General features: G+C 37.5%; 2 protein-coding genes across 2 annotated transcripts; both read left to right on the top strand.

Moving 5' to 3' along the window:
* The first annotated feature begins 14,047 nt into the window (after positions 1–14,047).
* Positions 14,048–15,454, top strand: LOC108138004 (phenoloxidase-activating factor 2-like). Its single transcript, XM_041710550.1, has 3 exons — positions 14,048–14,269; positions 14,320–15,193; positions 15,312–15,454. The coding sequence occupies exons 1-3, from the start codon at positions 14,048–14,050 to the stop codon at positions 15,452–15,454; spliced, it is 1,239 nt and encodes a 412-aa protein (XP_041566484.1).
* A 1,660-nt stretch (positions 15,455–17,114) lies between these two features.
* Positions 17,115–18,078, top strand: LOC108138090. The gene has a single exon (XM_017260075.2). It carries the CDS (start codon positions 17,190–17,192, stop codon positions 18,006–18,008), a length of 819 nt encoding a protein of 272 aa, XP_017115564.1. The 5' UTR covers positions 17,115–17,189; the 3' UTR covers positions 18,009–18,078.
* Positions 18,079–19,333: the final 1,255 nt, after the last annotated feature.

Below are 19,333 nucleotides of genomic sequence, written 5' to 3'. Positions count from 1 at the left end.
TGAGATGCGTTGGGTGGAATGCGATTAGGAGGTGCTCGGAGGTGCTCACACATAGAACACAAAAGTGTTGTCAGCTCGCATCGCATTTTTATGAGCTGCTCATGTGAAAGGACATGCAAGCCATCTTCTTGTTATGTCAGTGTTTCGCTCATGTCAAGTTTAAGTGCCAACTCTCGACATATCTACAAACCAAATTGGCGTGCTCCGCTTATTGCGACTTTGGGCCGGGAAAATGTTTACCTTTTGTCAGTTGCAAATTAACATTAATTAGGAAATGAGCCATATAAAATCGTTTAAAAGGTTAACTTTTTTAGAATGTTAAATAACGAATTATGACAAATGGTGATATTTATTTTAATAAAATAAGAAAATATAATTATTATATTTATTAATGAAATAGAAAAAAGTCTTATGAAAATGTATAATAAAAAAAAGTATACAAATTCTTGAGTTCTATTTTGGTGTCATATAAAAATTAATTAAAATTTTGAGCAAGCTTGTGCTTCATCATTATTAAAAGCTAATATAAACAAGAAAGAAAGCAAACATCGGCAAGCCGAAGTTCATATACCCTTGCAGCTATTGCAAGAATTAAACATTTTTGAAAACATTGTAAATTATAATTTACTTGCGTATATTTTTAAAAACATTGAAGCTATGATGATTTGCAGCTCAATTATTTGATAGTTATTTTATATATTTTTAATATTTCCATGGGAGCTATATGATATAGACGTCCGATTTTGATAAAATTTAAACCATAATTCTGAAATATTTAACCATTGCTATATGTCGAAGAACTAAACAAAAAATTAAAAAACAGAAAAGTTATAATTTTTTTTCATTTATTTTTCCGATTGTTCCTATGGGAGCTATATGCTATAGTCGTCCGATTTTAATGAAATTTTTACCATAATTCTGAAATATTTTACCATTGCTTTATGTCGAAGAACAAAACAAAAAATTAAAAAACAGCAAAGTTATAATTTTTTTTCAATTATTTTTCCGATTGTTCCTATGGGAGCTATATGCTATAGTCGTCCGATTTTGATGAAATTTAAACCATAATTCTGAAATATTTAACCATTGCTATATGTCGAAGAACTAAACAAAAAATTAAAAAACAGCAAAGTTATCATTTTTTTTCATTTATTTTTCCGATTGTTCCTATGGGAGCTATATGCTATAGTCGTCCGATCCGGCTCGTTCCGACTTATATACTACCTGCAATAGAAAGACAACTTTTGGGAAAGTTTCATGCAGATAGCTTTAAAACTGAGAGACTAGTTTGCATATAAACGGACGGACAGACGGACAGACGGACAGACGGACAGACGGACATGGCTAGATCGACTCGCCTAGTGATGCTGATCAAGAATATATATACTTTATAGGGTCGGAGATGTCTCCTTCACTGCGTTGCAAACTTCTGACTGAAATTATAATACCCTCTGCAAGGGTATAAAAAATTTAAAACCAAACCCTATATTTTGTGCTTCATCTTTATTAAAAGCAAAAAAATTATTTAGGCGACTGGAAAGTGTGTAAGCAATTCTTGATAGGTATAATATATACGGATAAGCCAAAAGCTATTGAAATAAAAACAAAGGCAGCTCGTACCCAAACTTTTACATCTTTCGCTTCATTTTGAGATGAACACAAAAACTTTATTAAATAAAATGCAAATTATTTTGCAATTTGATTTCATTATACAATCCCGGCGAACATTATCAAGTACAGTCGTTCTTTGTTTTTCCCTTTTGCCATTTTGCATTGACAAGCAAACAAACCCCGAAACTCGGTAAAAACTGCAGTGCAAACGAAAAACTTGAGGCAAGGTGTTGTATTGTTGGTGTTGTGGTAACAGGTGTGTTGGGAAAACTGAAAAACAAGCGAAAAGCGGCGAGTGCACAGTTTGTGCGAAAAAGTTGATTGTTGTCTGTTTTTGTTTATTTTACAATAAATTCGTTTTTGTTCTATTTTTTATATTGAAGTTTGCTCCCAACACTGCCTCTATCTTTGTTTTTGTGAATACCAATTTACATTGTATATTATTCAAAAAATATGGCAAAACTCCAGCATTGTTTATTGATTTTAAGCTAGATGGGTAAAAAGTTTTATTTGCCTAGCAAACTGGCTAACAATAACCAAAATTTAATGTAAGCATCTGTGAAAAATTTCCATTTATCTTTATTAATGACCAGATGACAACCTAAAATAGCCAACACAATAGCCTTGCAAAATTGTGAGATGTACAATTTCGAAGATTATTTTCATTCGCAATATGCAGTCAGTCAGCGTCAATCATTTTCACAATTTTTTTTTATTATCTCACAACGGACAGGTATTCGACTTTCATAAGGACTATGAAACGCCAACCGAGAATATTTTTACTAACAATTTGATGGGAACTGAAGGCTGGTTGAGATAGACTAATTAGCAAAAAAGGCAGCACGCAAAAAAATATATTAATGAGAACCACGGATACGATTACATAATGGGCCAATCACAGAATGTTTTTCCTTTTTTTTGGTGTGGGTGTAAATTCACAAAAAAAAAGCCACTACTTGTAAAACGACTCTCCCGATATAAAATTCCTGAATTTCAGGGCTACCTGTTATATAAAAGCTTTGATTTATGTTTCTACAAGGTCAAGCGGCTTTGAACAGATAGTTCCAATTACCTTTGTGGGTTCTACACACATATGTACCTTATCCAAATCCTTTTAAGGCCTTCAGAAAGGAGCGTTGAATAGCGCGCCTCCAATTAAACTCATAAATATGTACCCTTTCCATTCAGTAAATCCGCCACCAAAGTTGTTTAAAAAACTGTTTGCAAAAGTGTAAAGTGAAAGCAAATATATTTGCAGGCACATAAAAAAGCCATGAAAACTGGCGAGTGACATGTGAAAGGAGTGGGAGGATGTGGTGGGTGGGAGCATGGGATGTTGGGTGGATGGGTGGTGGTTGAAAGGATGGTTGGCAGGCAGTTGGGCGTAAACCACTCAAAGGCGCAAATAAATACACCGCCCGCATAGGTGGGCCAGCTCCTTTGTTTGCCCGCCTGTGTATATGTTTGTGTAGGCTCACGTATGCCCCTGAATGTGTGTGTTAATTTGCCAACAAAGACACGTACACACATGCAAACAGCATTTAAGAGATTTGCCAAAAGAGAAAGTTCGCACCTGAAAGACATCCCTGGGCTGAAGTGTTTACCCTGTCATTGCTATTAATTTGAGCGCGCTACATAATGGCTGTGTCAATATTTTTCAAACATTTTCTAAAAAGGTGCAAGTCCTTGAAAATACCAAACAGAATATTATGCTTCTGAATACAACCTAAGACCATGTTAACGTGGGACCAAATAGTCATTAACAATTGGGTTTATTGGTATGAAATAAAAATTTCACATCATTTTCATATATATACATATACATATATCACATATATATGATACATATTCTTTTTTTTTTGTCTTTCGATCTTAAAGCCTTTTAAAACACTCAATATTTTAAGCAACACTGCAATTCTCGAATCATTGTCTATTATAAAAAGCTAATTCTCAATACAATCTTAAATAAATCCTTACTAGCCGAACCACAGTTAATATCTAAGACTGCAATTGTGCACTACACATGTAGAATGAAAATATTAAATTTTTAAAACCTTTTCCTTTGCTCCTAGACCTGCACTCTTTCATCTGAGAAAAAGTCAACAGGCAAGGAAAGAAGCAAATACGCCTAAATTGCGACAACACATAGCCAAATCTGCAGCGGGATAAAATCGCCCCGTTGGCAGGCTGGGCATATCAATCAACGTTCTGAAAAGGACTCCATTGTGCGTTAACAAGTGGCACGTTGTCGGATTGATACACAGGCTCAGAAAAGCTAGCTGAGGAATAGAAAAGCAGGGCAGGGCCAAGCCAAAACCGAAACCAAGCCAACCATGATGTATCTATAACTGAGCCTTGGCTTTTCCCAACGTTTTCCCAGCCTCAGCTTTGTGCCGAAGGATCTCCCTACAGCTCACAGGCCTCATCCAAACGACAGTTGTAGTACACCGTAAATATAAGGTTTCGGTTTGGATAACCTCCATGTCGATTTGGTGCCTAAATATATTAGAAAAATAAGTAATGAACTTGTTTAAATTGTTTGAAGAGACTGATTAAGCTTTATAGAAAAAATATTTAAATCATATATATAAATATGACAATATTAAGTCTACATAATCACTCATTTTGGTTTTATAAAAATATATTTCTTAGTTTGAAATAATTGTTTAATATCTCAATTTGTACGTAGATTTATCTTGTATCTTTTTGAGTGTAAGTTTGTGATTTGCTGGATTTCGGGTCGATTTTTATTCCGTGTGTAGATGCCGACTGGAGCACAAACATCAACAGTTGCGCTGCTGCTTGCAGGTTACTTCAGATGGAGCTGTAGCTGTTCCCGTTTGGCGGAGTACGTCACCGACAACGACAACGTGGCCTGCACACACGAGAGTTTGGCAGGACAAAAGATGGCAGAGCGGTTGGGGTTGGGATCGAAGGGGATGGTACTCGAACAAGTCATCAGCCATGTACAGGAAGTTAGTTAGGCGGGCCCAGATTCCCATCCGAGAGCCAGTCTCATTCCCAGTTGATGCTCTGCCAAAATGTCACCAACGACAAGTTGTTCAAACAGCAAATTACATGCAACCTCTGAGATGGCTGTCGAGAAAGGACGATTTGCTTTTAAAGTCGCCGAGCTCTAGAGATTTTTCTCTGGCAATTCCCCCAACGTGGCGGCATTTCTGAATATGCCTTCATTTTGCATTTTCCACCTTTTTGCCCCAGCTGCATATGGCTCCTATTGTTGGCGTTGATAATACCTCGTGGCCCGCGCTCTCGAGTGTTACTTTTGGGCTTGTTAAGGCACAAGAGTGCACTCGGCTATTGAAAATCTAACAACTGATAGCAGGCGCTGCATACAAAGCAGCCAAGGGAAAAACAACTGGAGGAACAAGGAACAAAATACGTCAGAAAATGACGAACTTTTAATACCCTCGGTGCAAATGAAAATTGATTTAGCAAAGATATTTACATTTTATAAATAACGTAAAATAAAAAGCATGAATAAAGATAAATTTGCTTATAACGAGCATAATAATAATAGTTTAAATAAACTCATTTATATTTTCAATTAAAATATTTAATTTATAAAGTTTTTTTGGCAATCACATCATCCATGACTCTTTTTTATTAGAATTAAGCTAGTTGATTAATTTTTAATATTCTCATAGTTTATATGCTCTTTTTCACATCTAAGCCAAGATTATCCAGCTGAATGACGTTAAAACTGGGACTAAAAAAAAGGAGAGGGCTTACAAAAGTCAGGAAAAAAGTGGAAAAAAGTACGGCAACAAAAATGTCGTGATAGGCAGAAAAAGAACAACAAAGTCTTTGGGGACTTGCACACCATACATATTCTAACTTCCTTCCTGCTCTTTAAAATGAAAAGTTTTAGGACAAATATCTGCTTGATTCATTCATCATCGTTTGCTGACTAATTGATTTAAGTTTCCTTTCAAACTCATTAGGTTCTTAATGTCCCCGAAGTCGAGAAAATATATGAAAATCATTTTTACTATTTTTGCCAGCAAGGACATGTGAAAAGTTGAAGCAAAAGTTTTCGGATAATTGATTTGCATTGGGAATAACCCAATTTGGGTACATACAATTCCTTGCTTGATTGCAAACTCAGAACTTGGAACAGAGATTTAAGGTGTTTTGAATGATTTTTGATGCACTAGTTTTTAGATTAAAATGCTTATTATGACTATAATAAAATATATTTAACTTTGATTTAAATTTACCAGAATAATACAATAAATACTATAAACTAAAAAATGGCCATATGTTGGCTTCATAAATCGATATTTTAAATACAAACTTTTACATACCTCACCGCACGCATCGCATTGCAAATAAACACATCATACGTTTTTATTACGAAAAATGTGTCAAACATTTCTGATAAGCATCAGGCAATGTAGAGCTGTAAAAAATACGATAATAATAGCAAAAAACTCAAATTGTCTGCAAAATTTTTGACAGGCAATTTGCCTACACACATTTCCCCCAAAATATTCCCGTAGTTCCCTCCTCGTTCCAGTGTTTGGTGACATTTGAAATGAGCAATTTGCACATATTTGTATGACAACATTTACGGCACACACTCAGACGAAACTGGAGCAACATTAAGTCATAAAAATAAATAGTTGGACGCAGAGAACGACGATACAGGGCAGTTATATTCGAAACGGAGTCAAGGCAACGCCCCATTCGGAAAATGTTGGGGACAAATGTTGAACTGGACTTTTTAATGCTGATGAGGCTGATCCCTCGGCACTCTCCTCTTTCCCCGTTGAGAGTAAAAATGTTTAAGGAAAAGGCTGTAAAATGGTGACATTTTCTCGATAAAACTGGTCACCAAACATATTCTCACAAACGTAATTTCCAAGCAAATGAATTTGAGAGCCAGAGCTGATAAACACTACTATTTTATTTTAAACTAAATTAATTCAGCAATCGATAAGCGTTATATCATATGTATTAATAAAGATTTCCCCAAGCCAAGTTAAGCTAACTTTTTACGCTTAATCTGTGGGTTTCATTTCTATAATAGTTTTTCTAGTTTCATTTTAATTTACAATGACTCTGTTTTATGAAGCAAGAAACTTTGCAAATACTTTACGCTATGAACTAATAACCAGACACCATCCGTTTTCTCAACTTCTTAAAACTTCATCAATTCATTTACGATATGAAAAGAATGAAGTAAAAATAAAATCACAAAACAAACTTCTCGATATCGCAGACAAATTAAAAGTAAGCACGGCAAAGTTTCAAATAAAATATGTAGAAGTTTTGCGCAGCAACTTACAGAGTATAGATGGGAAAAAGTAACTTTAAAATAATCCCGTTTGGTCCGACAAGACAATTAATAATCGTCGGGGAATCGGGAAAGCGAGTGGGAAAGTAAAATGTTTGAGCTGCGATATATAAATGAACAGGCCATGTCAAAGTTGCACTAGGCGATGCCACTTGATAATTTTGTTTTGCTTCCCGCTTAATCGCTCCCCCGAGAACAATGCATCCGAGTTGGGTCCTGGCCAGGTCTGGCGCCTCTTGAGCAGACGGCAATGTTGGCAGCATCACCGGATAACTGTCGAACGAATTGATATTGTTTACTTTTAATTAAAAACAATTTGCTTCGCTGGCTTCTAGCCACAGCACATTGAGAAGCTCCGGCCAGGACACGAACTCCCATCGATGGGTAACCAGAAGCGAGATCCCAGCAATCTCGAACAAGTGCACAGACAAAAATGCATTGCCAGTTATTGATTTCAATTGAATTTATTATGCCCCAGATATTTATAATACTACAAATTGTAAAATTACACAACACAAAATGACTGGCTTTTTGAAACAATTCTGAGTTGGTAAAAGATAATACCATGATAGTACCAAGTATCTTATGAGGCTTTATTATTCCCCAGTGTGAATAAACTTCTCGATCGAAATCGTTACCCGCATTCACTTACCTCATGACAAGACTTCGATGTCCGTGTCCTTTTTTTGTACTAATGAAAATCAAACTGTCTTTGGGAAAGAGTTGCCTTTGATAGCATTCGACGCTATCTTTGCCTCCAGCATTCCATGTTATTGTTTCACATCTTAGTGGGAATTTAAAAGAGTGTCGACAAAAACTTAACTGAAGAGGAGCAACTACTTTGTATTCAAGACACCCAGTTTTCAAAAATTTAAGAATTTAAATAGAAGCTTATCTTAAAAATATGAAATTGATTGAAAAACAACTTATTTTTGCAAGACCTTTAAACGACCTTACCCCATAACATTTAAAGCACCCAACCCCAAACTCCAGTCGCCGAATAATGTCAAGCAGGAATTCTACATATTTTATGACCATTTCCCGCCGACTTCTAATTAAAAGGCTGACGCCAAGGCTCTAACCCTTTTTAAACGGCTCGAACACAAGTTTGCTCGCCGAAAGTGTTTAGTTGTGAAAAAAAATGTACTTAAGAATTTATGTCGAGAAAAGTTCTGTCGCCTTCAAAGTAATCCAAACTCTTCGCGGGAGGCCTATCTCTTTAAAGTTTCACCTGACCAGATATTGTCGCAAACTTTTGCGTTCATTTCAAAATTAATTAAACGTTTAAGGCTGGTCCGGCGCCACTCTTGAATAAGTAAAGTTCGTAGGGATTTCGATTGGCCAAGGACAATGGCAACATTTAATTGGGGTTTTCGATAATAATTGGCCACAAGCGGCTTAAGGTGTGAATACACACATTTTTGCTGCAAAACCTTGGCTCGGAACGGGAAAGTTAAGCTTAAAATCCACGGCATTGAGGTTTTTTGTGCCATGGGGCTTTGGTCAACTTATCGCTTGCCATTGGAACTTTTTCGCAGACCGGCGACTGAGAATCATGTACTTATAATTCTATATAGACGTAAGTACAAACTTACGGGTACATTGAAACAAGGTTTTTGCACCCTCTGCAGGGAGTTTTCCTTTGTTTGTCTCAAAATTAAGCGGCTTAAAAAATGAACCTGATTGTGTCTACGTTGGTCTCAGTCTGCGATTGATATTATTTCTGTCAAACTTATAAGCCAATAAATTGTAATAAATATATAGTGTCAACGGCAGTTGAACTTCAGTTACTGACCGATTGGGGATTATATCACAAAATATATATGAACTTCGCAAACCAATGGACTGAGTCACATTAATATTAACATTTAACAAATTGAACTAAAGTTTTTGTACTTTGTGAAAGCTATTACCACGATGGACTGAAATCAGAGATATATATGCCATTGGGCTTCCACATCAGTTGGAGTACCGCCAACGTTGGACCAATAGCTCGCAATTGCAATATTTAGCTGACCAAAAGCATAATAGGCATTATACGAGAACTGAGCCCAATCAAACCATAAAATTAAACTGCAAGCTCATCGAAATATTTGAACATGAACTCGACAATGCAGTTTGATTGATAAACCCCTGCATTGCTGCCCTGGCAGCAACTATAATGAAGTAACTTGATTCCGCAATTTAGGAACCCGGCCAACCAATCGACAACACTTCATGCAATTTGCAGCAAATCAAACTAAATATTGCACGAAAGTGATCGGTATTGATGTGCGCCGGGATGTGTGCTTTGCAAATAGTGTGCGCAGATTTTAGCAGCAAAATAAATTGCAATAATTATGTTGAAAGCGGTATATGGATATATAAATTTAGGGAGCGGGAGGGCTTAGGTGGGAATAACCCTTGGCAACTAACGGAAAACTTTTTCAGTTAAATACAATGTAATTATTCAGCCATACAATGCGCCCATACACGCACCCATCCATTCACATACATATGCAATCAGGAATTTCGTAATTATATTTGGGAAGCTGTTAATCACAAAATGCGTGGCCTATGCAAATATCAAAGCCAGGTGAGCTGAAAGTTGGTCTCGAACGCAATCCACACTCTGAATAATTGATGCTCTTCAAGAAGAGGTAAAACGGCTAGCCTATCATGAACTTTGACATTTTTGTACTTCAACTCCCTTTACGCCGTACTCCAAGTAGTTGTAAGTCTTAAATATGTAATTATTTAACTTATTTTCTTTTATAATTTTTGATCAAATAAGGTTGCAAGACTTAAAAAGTGTTTGATTTAAAAATGACATAACTTAGCCATTAATTTGTTAAAATTTTAAACCTATATAGAATTAAAAAAATAATACTATAAACTTTAAAAGAGAATCACTTTGTCATTAGGGTAACTTTGTTGAACCGACAAACCTTGTGTTTGTATAAATATTTTATCACTTTATTATACAGGGTTCAAATACAGACTTTTTGTAGTTTAGCTGCGGCAATTTGCATATGCTGTTCTGGGCCCACTAGCTTGCATATTTGGAAATTAACCAAATACGCCGCTGATTTGTTGCAAATTGTCTTAATTTATTTGTTTACTGAATTTATAACGCATTCAATAGCCGCTTATATGTACTATACATATATGCGCATATGCTGTAATAAGTGAACGTATGCAAATTAACATGCCACCTTTATAGACATTTGTTTCAGGCTTGCAGCCTACCAGCCATTCGTTTATTTGCCACTGGCCCCTGTCAACATTGTGACAGCATGCTTACACGCGTAAAAATTTTAATTAGAAAATCTGTAAAAATATATCAAAAATGTTCACACATATTCAGACAGCTCAGCATACACGAGAATGCCAATTGTTTGCTGATTTTTGACAAGAAGCCAATGGGATGTCATAAATGCTGACAGAGTAGTCCATTGGTATTTATCATATGCATTTATTTAGTTTAATGAATACAAATGAGGTAAAATTTGGCCTGGTTATAAATAAATCTGTGATATTGATCTATGAATTTTAATAAATTCTGCGATTAATATACGAGAGTATCACAAACTAAAATGATTTACAGTCTCAATAAAAGAAAACAAAGATTCTCAGGTTACATCGAGATAATTTAAAAAATTATTTCCAATTTCCTGTTGTAGGATTAAAATAGGAATATTTTAAGCTAAAACCAGATTTATTAAAACAAATGTATATTCAGTTTTAATATTTATCCTTTTGGCAAACTTAATCAGAAAATATGTAAACTTTTAACTAACATGAAATAAAAAAATAAGTCTTTAAATTCTATAGACTGGTAAGTAAACGAACTCGTTTCGGGTCTTACCCACTTTCACTACTTGATTAATTCGATATCCCTGCCAATCATACCGAAGTCAATTGGCCACATGTCCCTCGACACATTAGGATGAAGAGCCTGCGACGAGAATTAAACCCCAGATGCCGAAAGGTGTGAAACGGTTATCATTGGCGATAAAGGACTTGCCACGCCCCCAACACGCCCCCTGCGAAATGCCTCCCCTGGGTGACGTGCGAATAATATGGCTGATGCTCTTGCGATGCTGCCACAAAATTCAATCAATATAATTGCAACACTTTAGCAAAGGACTTCGCCAGGCTCACACACACACACACACACACGTTCAGTTTTACCCACACTTGCACAGTTTTGTAACTGTGACTGTAACCAAGGCAAATTGCGTAAACAATGTAAAGCGTTTCAAATTTATACCTCGGCCCCAAAAACTTGCCCCAAGGGAACCGGCGACAACAGCAACTGATGACGAGCTAAAAAAGGAGTAAAAGGACCTAAACATAAACCTGCAAATATGTGTGTGCCTTGGTATGTGTGTGTGTGGAAGGGCAAGTGGGTGTAAAGGTGTATCAACAGAGGTAGAAAGGGACCTCAGCGTGTATTTTCGCCTAGAAGTTTATGCACTTAATTAAGCTACTACAGAGCACACATTCGATTGAAAGAGAAATGTTCACTGAGATTAATAGAGTGTTAATTTAAATATCTAACTAAGATATATTTTTATAAATAAAAAACGTTTGCTTTTTTTATTACTTTTTAAAAACATTTTTAAAATTGTATTGCTAATTTTTTTTGATTGATTTAAACTACTTCAATATTTCTTTAAAATAAAACTTTTTTTTATGAAATATTGTAATACTAATATCTGTTTATATAGAAGCGATTTTGCAAGTGAACATAACTATATATATTTTGTCCTCAAACGAATTGTTTTTAGCCAATTTTTTTGGCAGTGTAAAAAGAATAGAACCGGAGAAGTAGTCACAACAACTATTTTGTGTGGGGGGGAAAAAGAGTGTCGACCTTAAGTTTTCTAGAACAAAGTTTGTCATTTCGTTGGGTGGGCGGAAAATGTGTCGCTGAATTACTCAAAACTCGAACTCAACTTTTCACCAACACACACATGCAATGCAAGGAAAAGACGTGGAAAGTGCGGTGAACTTGTAGCCACAGCTGTGACTTTGAAAATACATTCAATCATTTTCCGAAAGTTTACCCGGACGTGTATTTTATTTATAGTTTTCAACTCATAGAACTGCCCTTCTCTCGCAGTAGGAAATCCAATTAAATTTAAAATTATCAATCAACCGTGCACAATAAATACATTGTTTACTTCATAAAAAGGTTAACTGACTAATTTGCTTAATGGTCCCAGGTCACGGTGCGATTCACGCCTAATTAATACAACCAATTTGGCAACATTTTTGTGGGTGTCAGCATTAATTTAATTTTATTTTTAGCGAGTAATAATTCTCGCAATAATTAAATTGATCATAGCAAGTTCCACAATAAGCGGGGTAAACAAACAACATGAATTGGTTTTAGTATTGAATAACAAAAGGTAATTAGTAGGTCAAATAAATTCAAAATATAACAAATATGCATGAGATGTTCTTAATTGTGTAACATAAAATGTACTCTGAAATTTTAATTTTTAATGTCCACTATTTTAATTTTATTTTTATAAAATATTCTTCTGATTACAATAAAACATTCATAACACATATATTGATTTCAAGATACTTACATTAAAGCATATAAAGTTGAAATGCCCCTTTAAACATAATTCAGTTTTCATTCAAACAAGTAATATAATAGAATTTTCTTATAATTTAGGCTAGTAACTCTTATGAAATAGCAAATACTTAAAAGGGAAAATTCCATGTTAAGCACATTAATGTTTAGATACAGTATGTAGTCCCAATGTATTCTTTATGATTAAAACAAGTAATTCTAATAAAATTGCTAGATCCTGAAAGCACTTTATTGCATTTGCTAGTCCCCCAATGTTGATTAGAGAATGCGAATCGCACGTACGTCGCATTCGCCTTGAACCCTCTGCGATAGTGCTTCTCGTGCCAGTGTTATTATTTCCTTATTCTTATATAAATCCATTTGAAATGCAACTTTTGCGCTAACGCATAAATCTTCAACACAAATTGCAAACAAGTGGGGCTGGGGCTAAAAAGAAAGCAGCAAAGCGTGGCTGCGAAGCATGTGTTGTGCCTGCGCCACTCCATATAGATATGTACTATATGAAAGTGTGTATCCAGATGCTTGTTTGTATATATTGTCGCAACATCAGTCAGGATTAGTTGTAGAAGTTTACCAGTACGAGACTAGTGGCCCCCCACCCCACCCCACCTTACCCCTCCAATCTTGTTTGCCATGCTGTAACCGTCACGCAGAACGCTCCAACATGCTGCCACTTGTACCGCCCATCGCCCATCGCCCATCGCCCACCTCCCACTTGGCCACCACCCAAAACCACCCAAAAACACCCAAAACCACCCAGAACACCCAACCACCCACCTCCCAGCCGCTGATGTTAGCCTTGTCCTTGCGTTGTGTCTTGTCTTGTTGAAGTTTTCTGCACCGACGTTGTTGTAACTGGCTTTGGCTGTTTGTCTTGTCTATTCCATCCAAATGGGTGTGCGGGGAAAGTTGCTCGCATTTTGTTTGCTTAACTCATTCTCGTTGAAAAGGCCAGGGGAATTAGTTAAGCAATTGCGCCGAAAGTTCCTCCAAATGCAAAATTGAAATGTTCCACACAAGTCTGATTCAGAGGCATTTAGAATTGGCTGTCTTCCAGGCAAAACACTTAAGTATAACCGGGCTCTCAAATTAAATGTCCAATTTCTTTTAAATATATGCATTTGTTCAAATTGATCATAATCAGCGGATCCGATACACGTAATGATATTTTAAATAGTTCACAAAAATTTTGTTTTCGGAACGAAAGCATAAATCTAAGTATCATCTCCCATAAACATGCATTTGTGCTTGTCCTTATAGATGAAGCTTGGATATATGCATTCATTCTGATTGAATAATTCAGCGAAAAATCATTATAGCTTTATAGTATATAAACGTACATATATGCATAAAAAACGAATTTTTTGCAAAAGCTTCTTGGGTATATAGACCCAAAATACCCAAAAGCTTGATTAGTCGTCAAGCCATCAGAACCAATCTTATCTCGAGTTAAAAAAGGTCAGGATTAGTCAACGTTGTGGCAGATTGGCACACATCCGTTAGTTTGTTCCACTTAAGTGACGAGAATGGTTCGCCTACACGGATTACTTTCCATCCTGTTTTTGGTCCTGACCATCTACGAAGTCAAGGCCAGATTTTGCGGAGGATCCACGGATCGGAAGTGTGTGCCACGGAAGACCTGCAAGATCAACTCCGAGAATGGAAAGACGGTCATCGAGTTTCGAGATCTTGAACACGGCAACATGGGATGTCCTTCCACGGAAGCCTGCTGCCCCCTTACAGAAATGGTAATGCGGTCAGGAAAGTAAGATCTTTTAATAACTGTTTCCCCTTGCAGTTGGGAAATCCTATTTCCGTCTCTGATGACCCGGTTCAATTGGATTGTGGCCACCTCAACAAGGAAGGCCTGACTTTCACCATAAGGGGGTTGCGGGATCTGGCCCAGGAGGCCGAGATGCCATGGGTGGTGGCTCTGCTGGATGCCACAAGCCTGCAATACAAGGCAGCCGGCTCCCTCATTGCCCCGGAAGTAGTGCTCACAGCCACGCATGTGACGCGAAAATTGAACGAAAGCCAGCTTATTGTGCGGGCTGGTGAATGGGATTTCAATACCAAAACCGAGCAGCAGAAACATGTCGATGTCGCCATCAGGAAGATCGTTCGCCACCCTGATTTTTCTATGTCAACTGGAGCCAACAATGTGGCCCTTCTGTTCCTAGAGAGACCACTCGAGCTATCCCGCCATATTAATATTATCTGCCTGCCGCCGCCGAACCAGAACTTCATTCGAGACCGATGCTTTGTCAGTGGCTGGGGTAAGCAACACATCGAGGACAACAATTACATGAACATCCTGAAGAAGATCGAGGTGCCGATAGTGGACAGATATACCTGCGAGCGGCAACTGCAAGAACCTTTGAGGTATTCCTCAGACTTCAGGCTGGATGACAGCCTGATGTGCGCCGGCGGAGAAATCGGCAAGGATTCGTGCGACGGCGACGGAGGAGCACCTCTGTTCTGTCCAATCCGAGACGATCCCCAGAGGTTCGAGCAGGCCGGTATCGTCAACTTTGGAATAGGATGCGGCGGGCCGATCCCTGCAGTCTACACCGATGTTTCCAAAATGAGCGGCTGGATTACACAGCAGATTGAGGCAAATTTAATTGGGAAGCAGCCGCAGCCGAATTATGGGTGGAAAAACACAAGCATCCGTGAGGGAGATAGACATGCACCAGATGGAGGCAGAAGATATGTTCCAAATGAAGATCATAAAGCGGCTAGGATTGTACCAAACGATTCCTCAAATAATGACCAAAAAAATCTTCCCAGTGAAGGAACTGGGAAATATTTTCCCAATGGTGGTGAAGAGCAAGTTGCAGGCGGAAAAGTTGTGCATTCGAATTATGGAGACCCTAGACCAACTCCAGTTAGATATAATCCAAATGACGGTCGAGCAAGTGGATATGGCTTAGGTAGAGGCGAAAAGTATCCGGCAAATGAAGGCCAAAAACATGTTCCCACTGCAGCAGGCAACAGATTTGAACCAAAAGATATTCCCGGTGAAAACGAAAGACATGTTCCAAATGGTCGCATAGAAAAAGTTGTAGGTGGAGACCAAGCAAATAGATATTTTTCAAATGGTAAAGGTACACATATTGTAATCGAAAAATCCATTCAAAAAAATGTACTTATTAATGAAAGTACGAAAACTACAGCGCCGAGCTTACCTGTTTCCATGATACTAATAAGAGCTTAAAACTTTTTTTTTTAAATTATCAATAAAAATGGTTCCAAACATATTCGACTAGTTTTAAGTAATTTTATTAAGTATTTTATTGGATTTCTATGTTCCTACATTCCAATGGCAGCTATATGATATCGTTACTCTGAATTTTCTGAAAAAATGGGAAATTCCTGAAGTTCCAATATTTTTGTAATGTTTTCCTTTATATTGCGTTTGATTCCATCAGAGCTTAATTATAATGCCCTCTACAAGAGTATAAAGACTTTTAATATACAATACTTTTGTTATAGAAAAATATTTGTGAGCCTGAATAGTAACTCTTATTTTGAATGATATAAATGTACGAAAAATAACCTTAAAACACAGTTCATATTCCAAAGAAGCTTAACCCTCAGCTTGAGCAGCATGGGAACATAAGAATTAATTAGCTTAAAAAGCTAGTTCAAATAACAGGAAGCTTTTGACGCTATTGTCCCGGCTAATTGTGGACTTGTGCTGGTCGTTTCATTGATTTATGGCTGCGAATTTCAACGCATGGCGTTCAAAGTATTAAATAATAAACTCTAGCCCGCCAAGAGGCTCTCGATCCCGCAGTTTGGCTCCGCCCTCAACATTATCCCCATCGCGCACCCTGCTGAGCTGCAATGTCGGACGAGGCGCCACGGAATATGAGACTGTGGCCGCCCGCCAGACTTTACAAGTGTTTTCCGTCCATTTTATGGACCAGCTCCTTTCCCCACTGGGTCTGTAATGGAATTAAAGGCGTAATGCAATACAGCTGGCAACGTTTTTGCAGCGGTTATTTCCATGGGCTCTCGTTACTGTGCGCTCTTTTGCCTTCCAGTAGCCGTCGTCGCTTCTCTAGACAGGCATTAAATTTAATTAATATCTTCTGTTTTTTAACAGAGTGCGGTCCTCAAAAAATGTGATACCGTTCGCTGTTGTTTCCTTTGGCGCTTAACGTTATTTAGTCTATGCGAGATTGATTCACAGAATTGATTCACAGAATTAGTTGCAACCTATTTAGTTTAGTCTCTTAAAGCGCATTTTTTTATCTTTACAAAGGGTATTATAATTTCAAAGCAGTGAAGAAGACACTTCCGACCCTTTCAATTAAATTTAATTAAATCCGTTTCAACGAAAGCTTGTATCTCAGTTAAAGGATAAAATGTTCCCAAAAGTCTTGTAAAAGAGAAACGGGTCGAATCGGACGTCTTTATTATACAACTTTCATAGGAATAAAAGGAAAAATAAATTTAAATAATATAACTTAGCTGTTTTTCAATTTGTACGAAATCAATATGTTAATTTTTTGTTATTATTTTGTATACTTTTACACTATATTTTAAAATTCGTCGCACACTCTCCATTTAGTTGGCCATGCATATTCCTTTATAATAATTAGGCTTCAGCTTATCCAAAAGGCTACAGCTCACCCAGAAAGCAATTTATATTTCTTTAAAATGAAAACGCTCATGATTGCTAAAAATTCTTCAACACCTGAGGCTTCCTCCATCTGTACTGCCCAGCCGGCGGCGACATCCACGCCGACTAACTTAATCCGTAGAAGTCCAAGGTTGATGGCTCTCCGAAGGGATTTGACTGGATCGGGTGACTCGTCTTTGGTGAGCCGTATACCACTAACATTCGCGGGTATCAAGGGTCGAAGGCCGATTCGTGCTTATATCACCCCCAAGAAGACCACTCGGAAAGCGCGGAGGACACCGAGTTCACCGAATTCCCCAATGCTCCCAACGATTGTCAAAAAGCCAATGAAGACATCAAACAACTCACCAACCGAGGCTCCCAAGGATTCGCCAGTGAAGTCTCCAAACAAACAAGAGTTTTCTCCTAAGCCAGATTCCCCTGAAGCTGGCACCAGTTCAGCTTTGTCGGCACAACGGAATGAAAGAAAGCGGTCTCTATTCCAAGGACCCTCAACATCGACAGGCTTCGAAACGCCCACAAAACAAGCCCGACTCTCAGTTCTAAAAGTGAACATGGTATCGCCATTCTCCATTAATCGTGAAAAGGAAATAAAATCCGTGTTCGTAGATGGTGATAGCCGCACTGAAGTGCCCTATGAGATCACACCCAACGTGGACCAGCAAGTCGTGTTGCCGGAACGTCATGAGGGGCCAGTGGAACCAGAGAACCAGATTCAGGAGGATTCATTCCAGATTCAACCTAAAGCACGGGATTGCCGCGAAACTTCAACCAACACAGAAATTTCGATTCCACCGTATGGAAAGACCCTTCGTAAGGGATGCAGCATCATGTAAAGTTCAAATATTTTCAACATTTACATTTTGGTTTTGAAATATAAGTATGCCGCATAAAAACAAAACAAAACTAACCACGACGGAATGCATTTTTGGATGATACAGAGTAGGACTTTAATTCTCCAAAAACGCAGGCATTCCGGAAAAATACCTTCCTTAACTTGGCTCAAGAAAATGTAAATTTGGTTCAGGATCATGGGTACATTAAAAACCTCCATAATGTATAATAAAAAATAATGATACCCCGCCTTATACTGGTGTTCTTTCGTTTGTATTTCGGTTTTTCAAATAAAGATTATCTCTAGGTTGCAGCAGGCCTCAAATAATTCTCCCTTTTGCCGAGGCCCAGCCCTAGCATGATTATATAATCTACACTTTTTCAGACAATAAAGTTCTTTCAGCGCACTTTGTAAGCTGGCGAAATGCACAGAAATGGCATTATCACGTTGCACACAGCTAATTTGCAAGCGAAGGAGGGCGAGGGACAAAAAGGGCGGCCAAAGAGAAAAGAAAACTGAATTATATTTGCACAATAAACTTGGCAGCCGCCGTCTCTCTATATTATTGTGCTGCTAGTTGCTTGTTTGCCTGTGTGTTCACTGGTATCTACAGCTATCTGTGGGCAAAAGTAATAAGATGCCAGTACGCCCGCTTTTGCTAACCTACCAAACACACACTGTACGAAAAAATGCATAGTATTTTCTTTTTAAATACTGATTTTGATTAGGAAACAGTGGGCTTATTAACTACTTGGGAATTTCCGCCACATTACAATAACATCAGAAACACTTCTAAGGACAAACAAAACTTGAAGATATCATGGCGGAATTGCCCCACTCTCCCCTACATTAATTTCTAGAGCATTTAAAATATTAAATCAACTAAGTACAAACAAAATCGAATCATAAAATTAAAATTTGGGTAACACCGATAATTGAAAAGTAAGCTAGAAAAATATATTAACTGAGTTACTGAAATAGACAGCTCGAGTTTGTGTCACTTCTGTACAATAGAGGTAATATTCAAGTGTAAAAACGTTATTAAATTATTTTTATTAGCCCTTTTTCGACCAGTGTGCATGGGAAGTAGAGGAAAAAATGGGCGTAGGAACTGCGGTTCAATGGGTGAAGCACTTTTTGGGGCGGGTCTGCTGGGTGCATGCAAAGAAATTTGCATGGATTTTGAACGTAATAAGCGAAATGTGACTGCAAAATCCAATTTGTAATGAGAAAAGTAGTGCGAATTGTCTATGTATCTGTGTGTGCGGCAGCTACAAAAATATAGCAGCATATTTCTAGGCGTATTTATGAGCTGCGCTTAGTTTG

This window comes from Drosophila elegans, unplaced genomic scaffold (assembly GCF_018152505.1).
Source record: "Drosophila elegans isolate 14027-0461.03 unplaced genomic scaffold, ASM1815250v1 contig_814, whole genome shotgun sequence".
NCBI lineage: Eukaryota > Metazoa > Arthropoda > Insecta > Diptera > Drosophilidae > Drosophila > Drosophila elegans.
The sequence above is the reverse complement of the archived record's forward strand: the minus strand, read 5'-3'. Positions and strand labels throughout refer to the sequence as shown.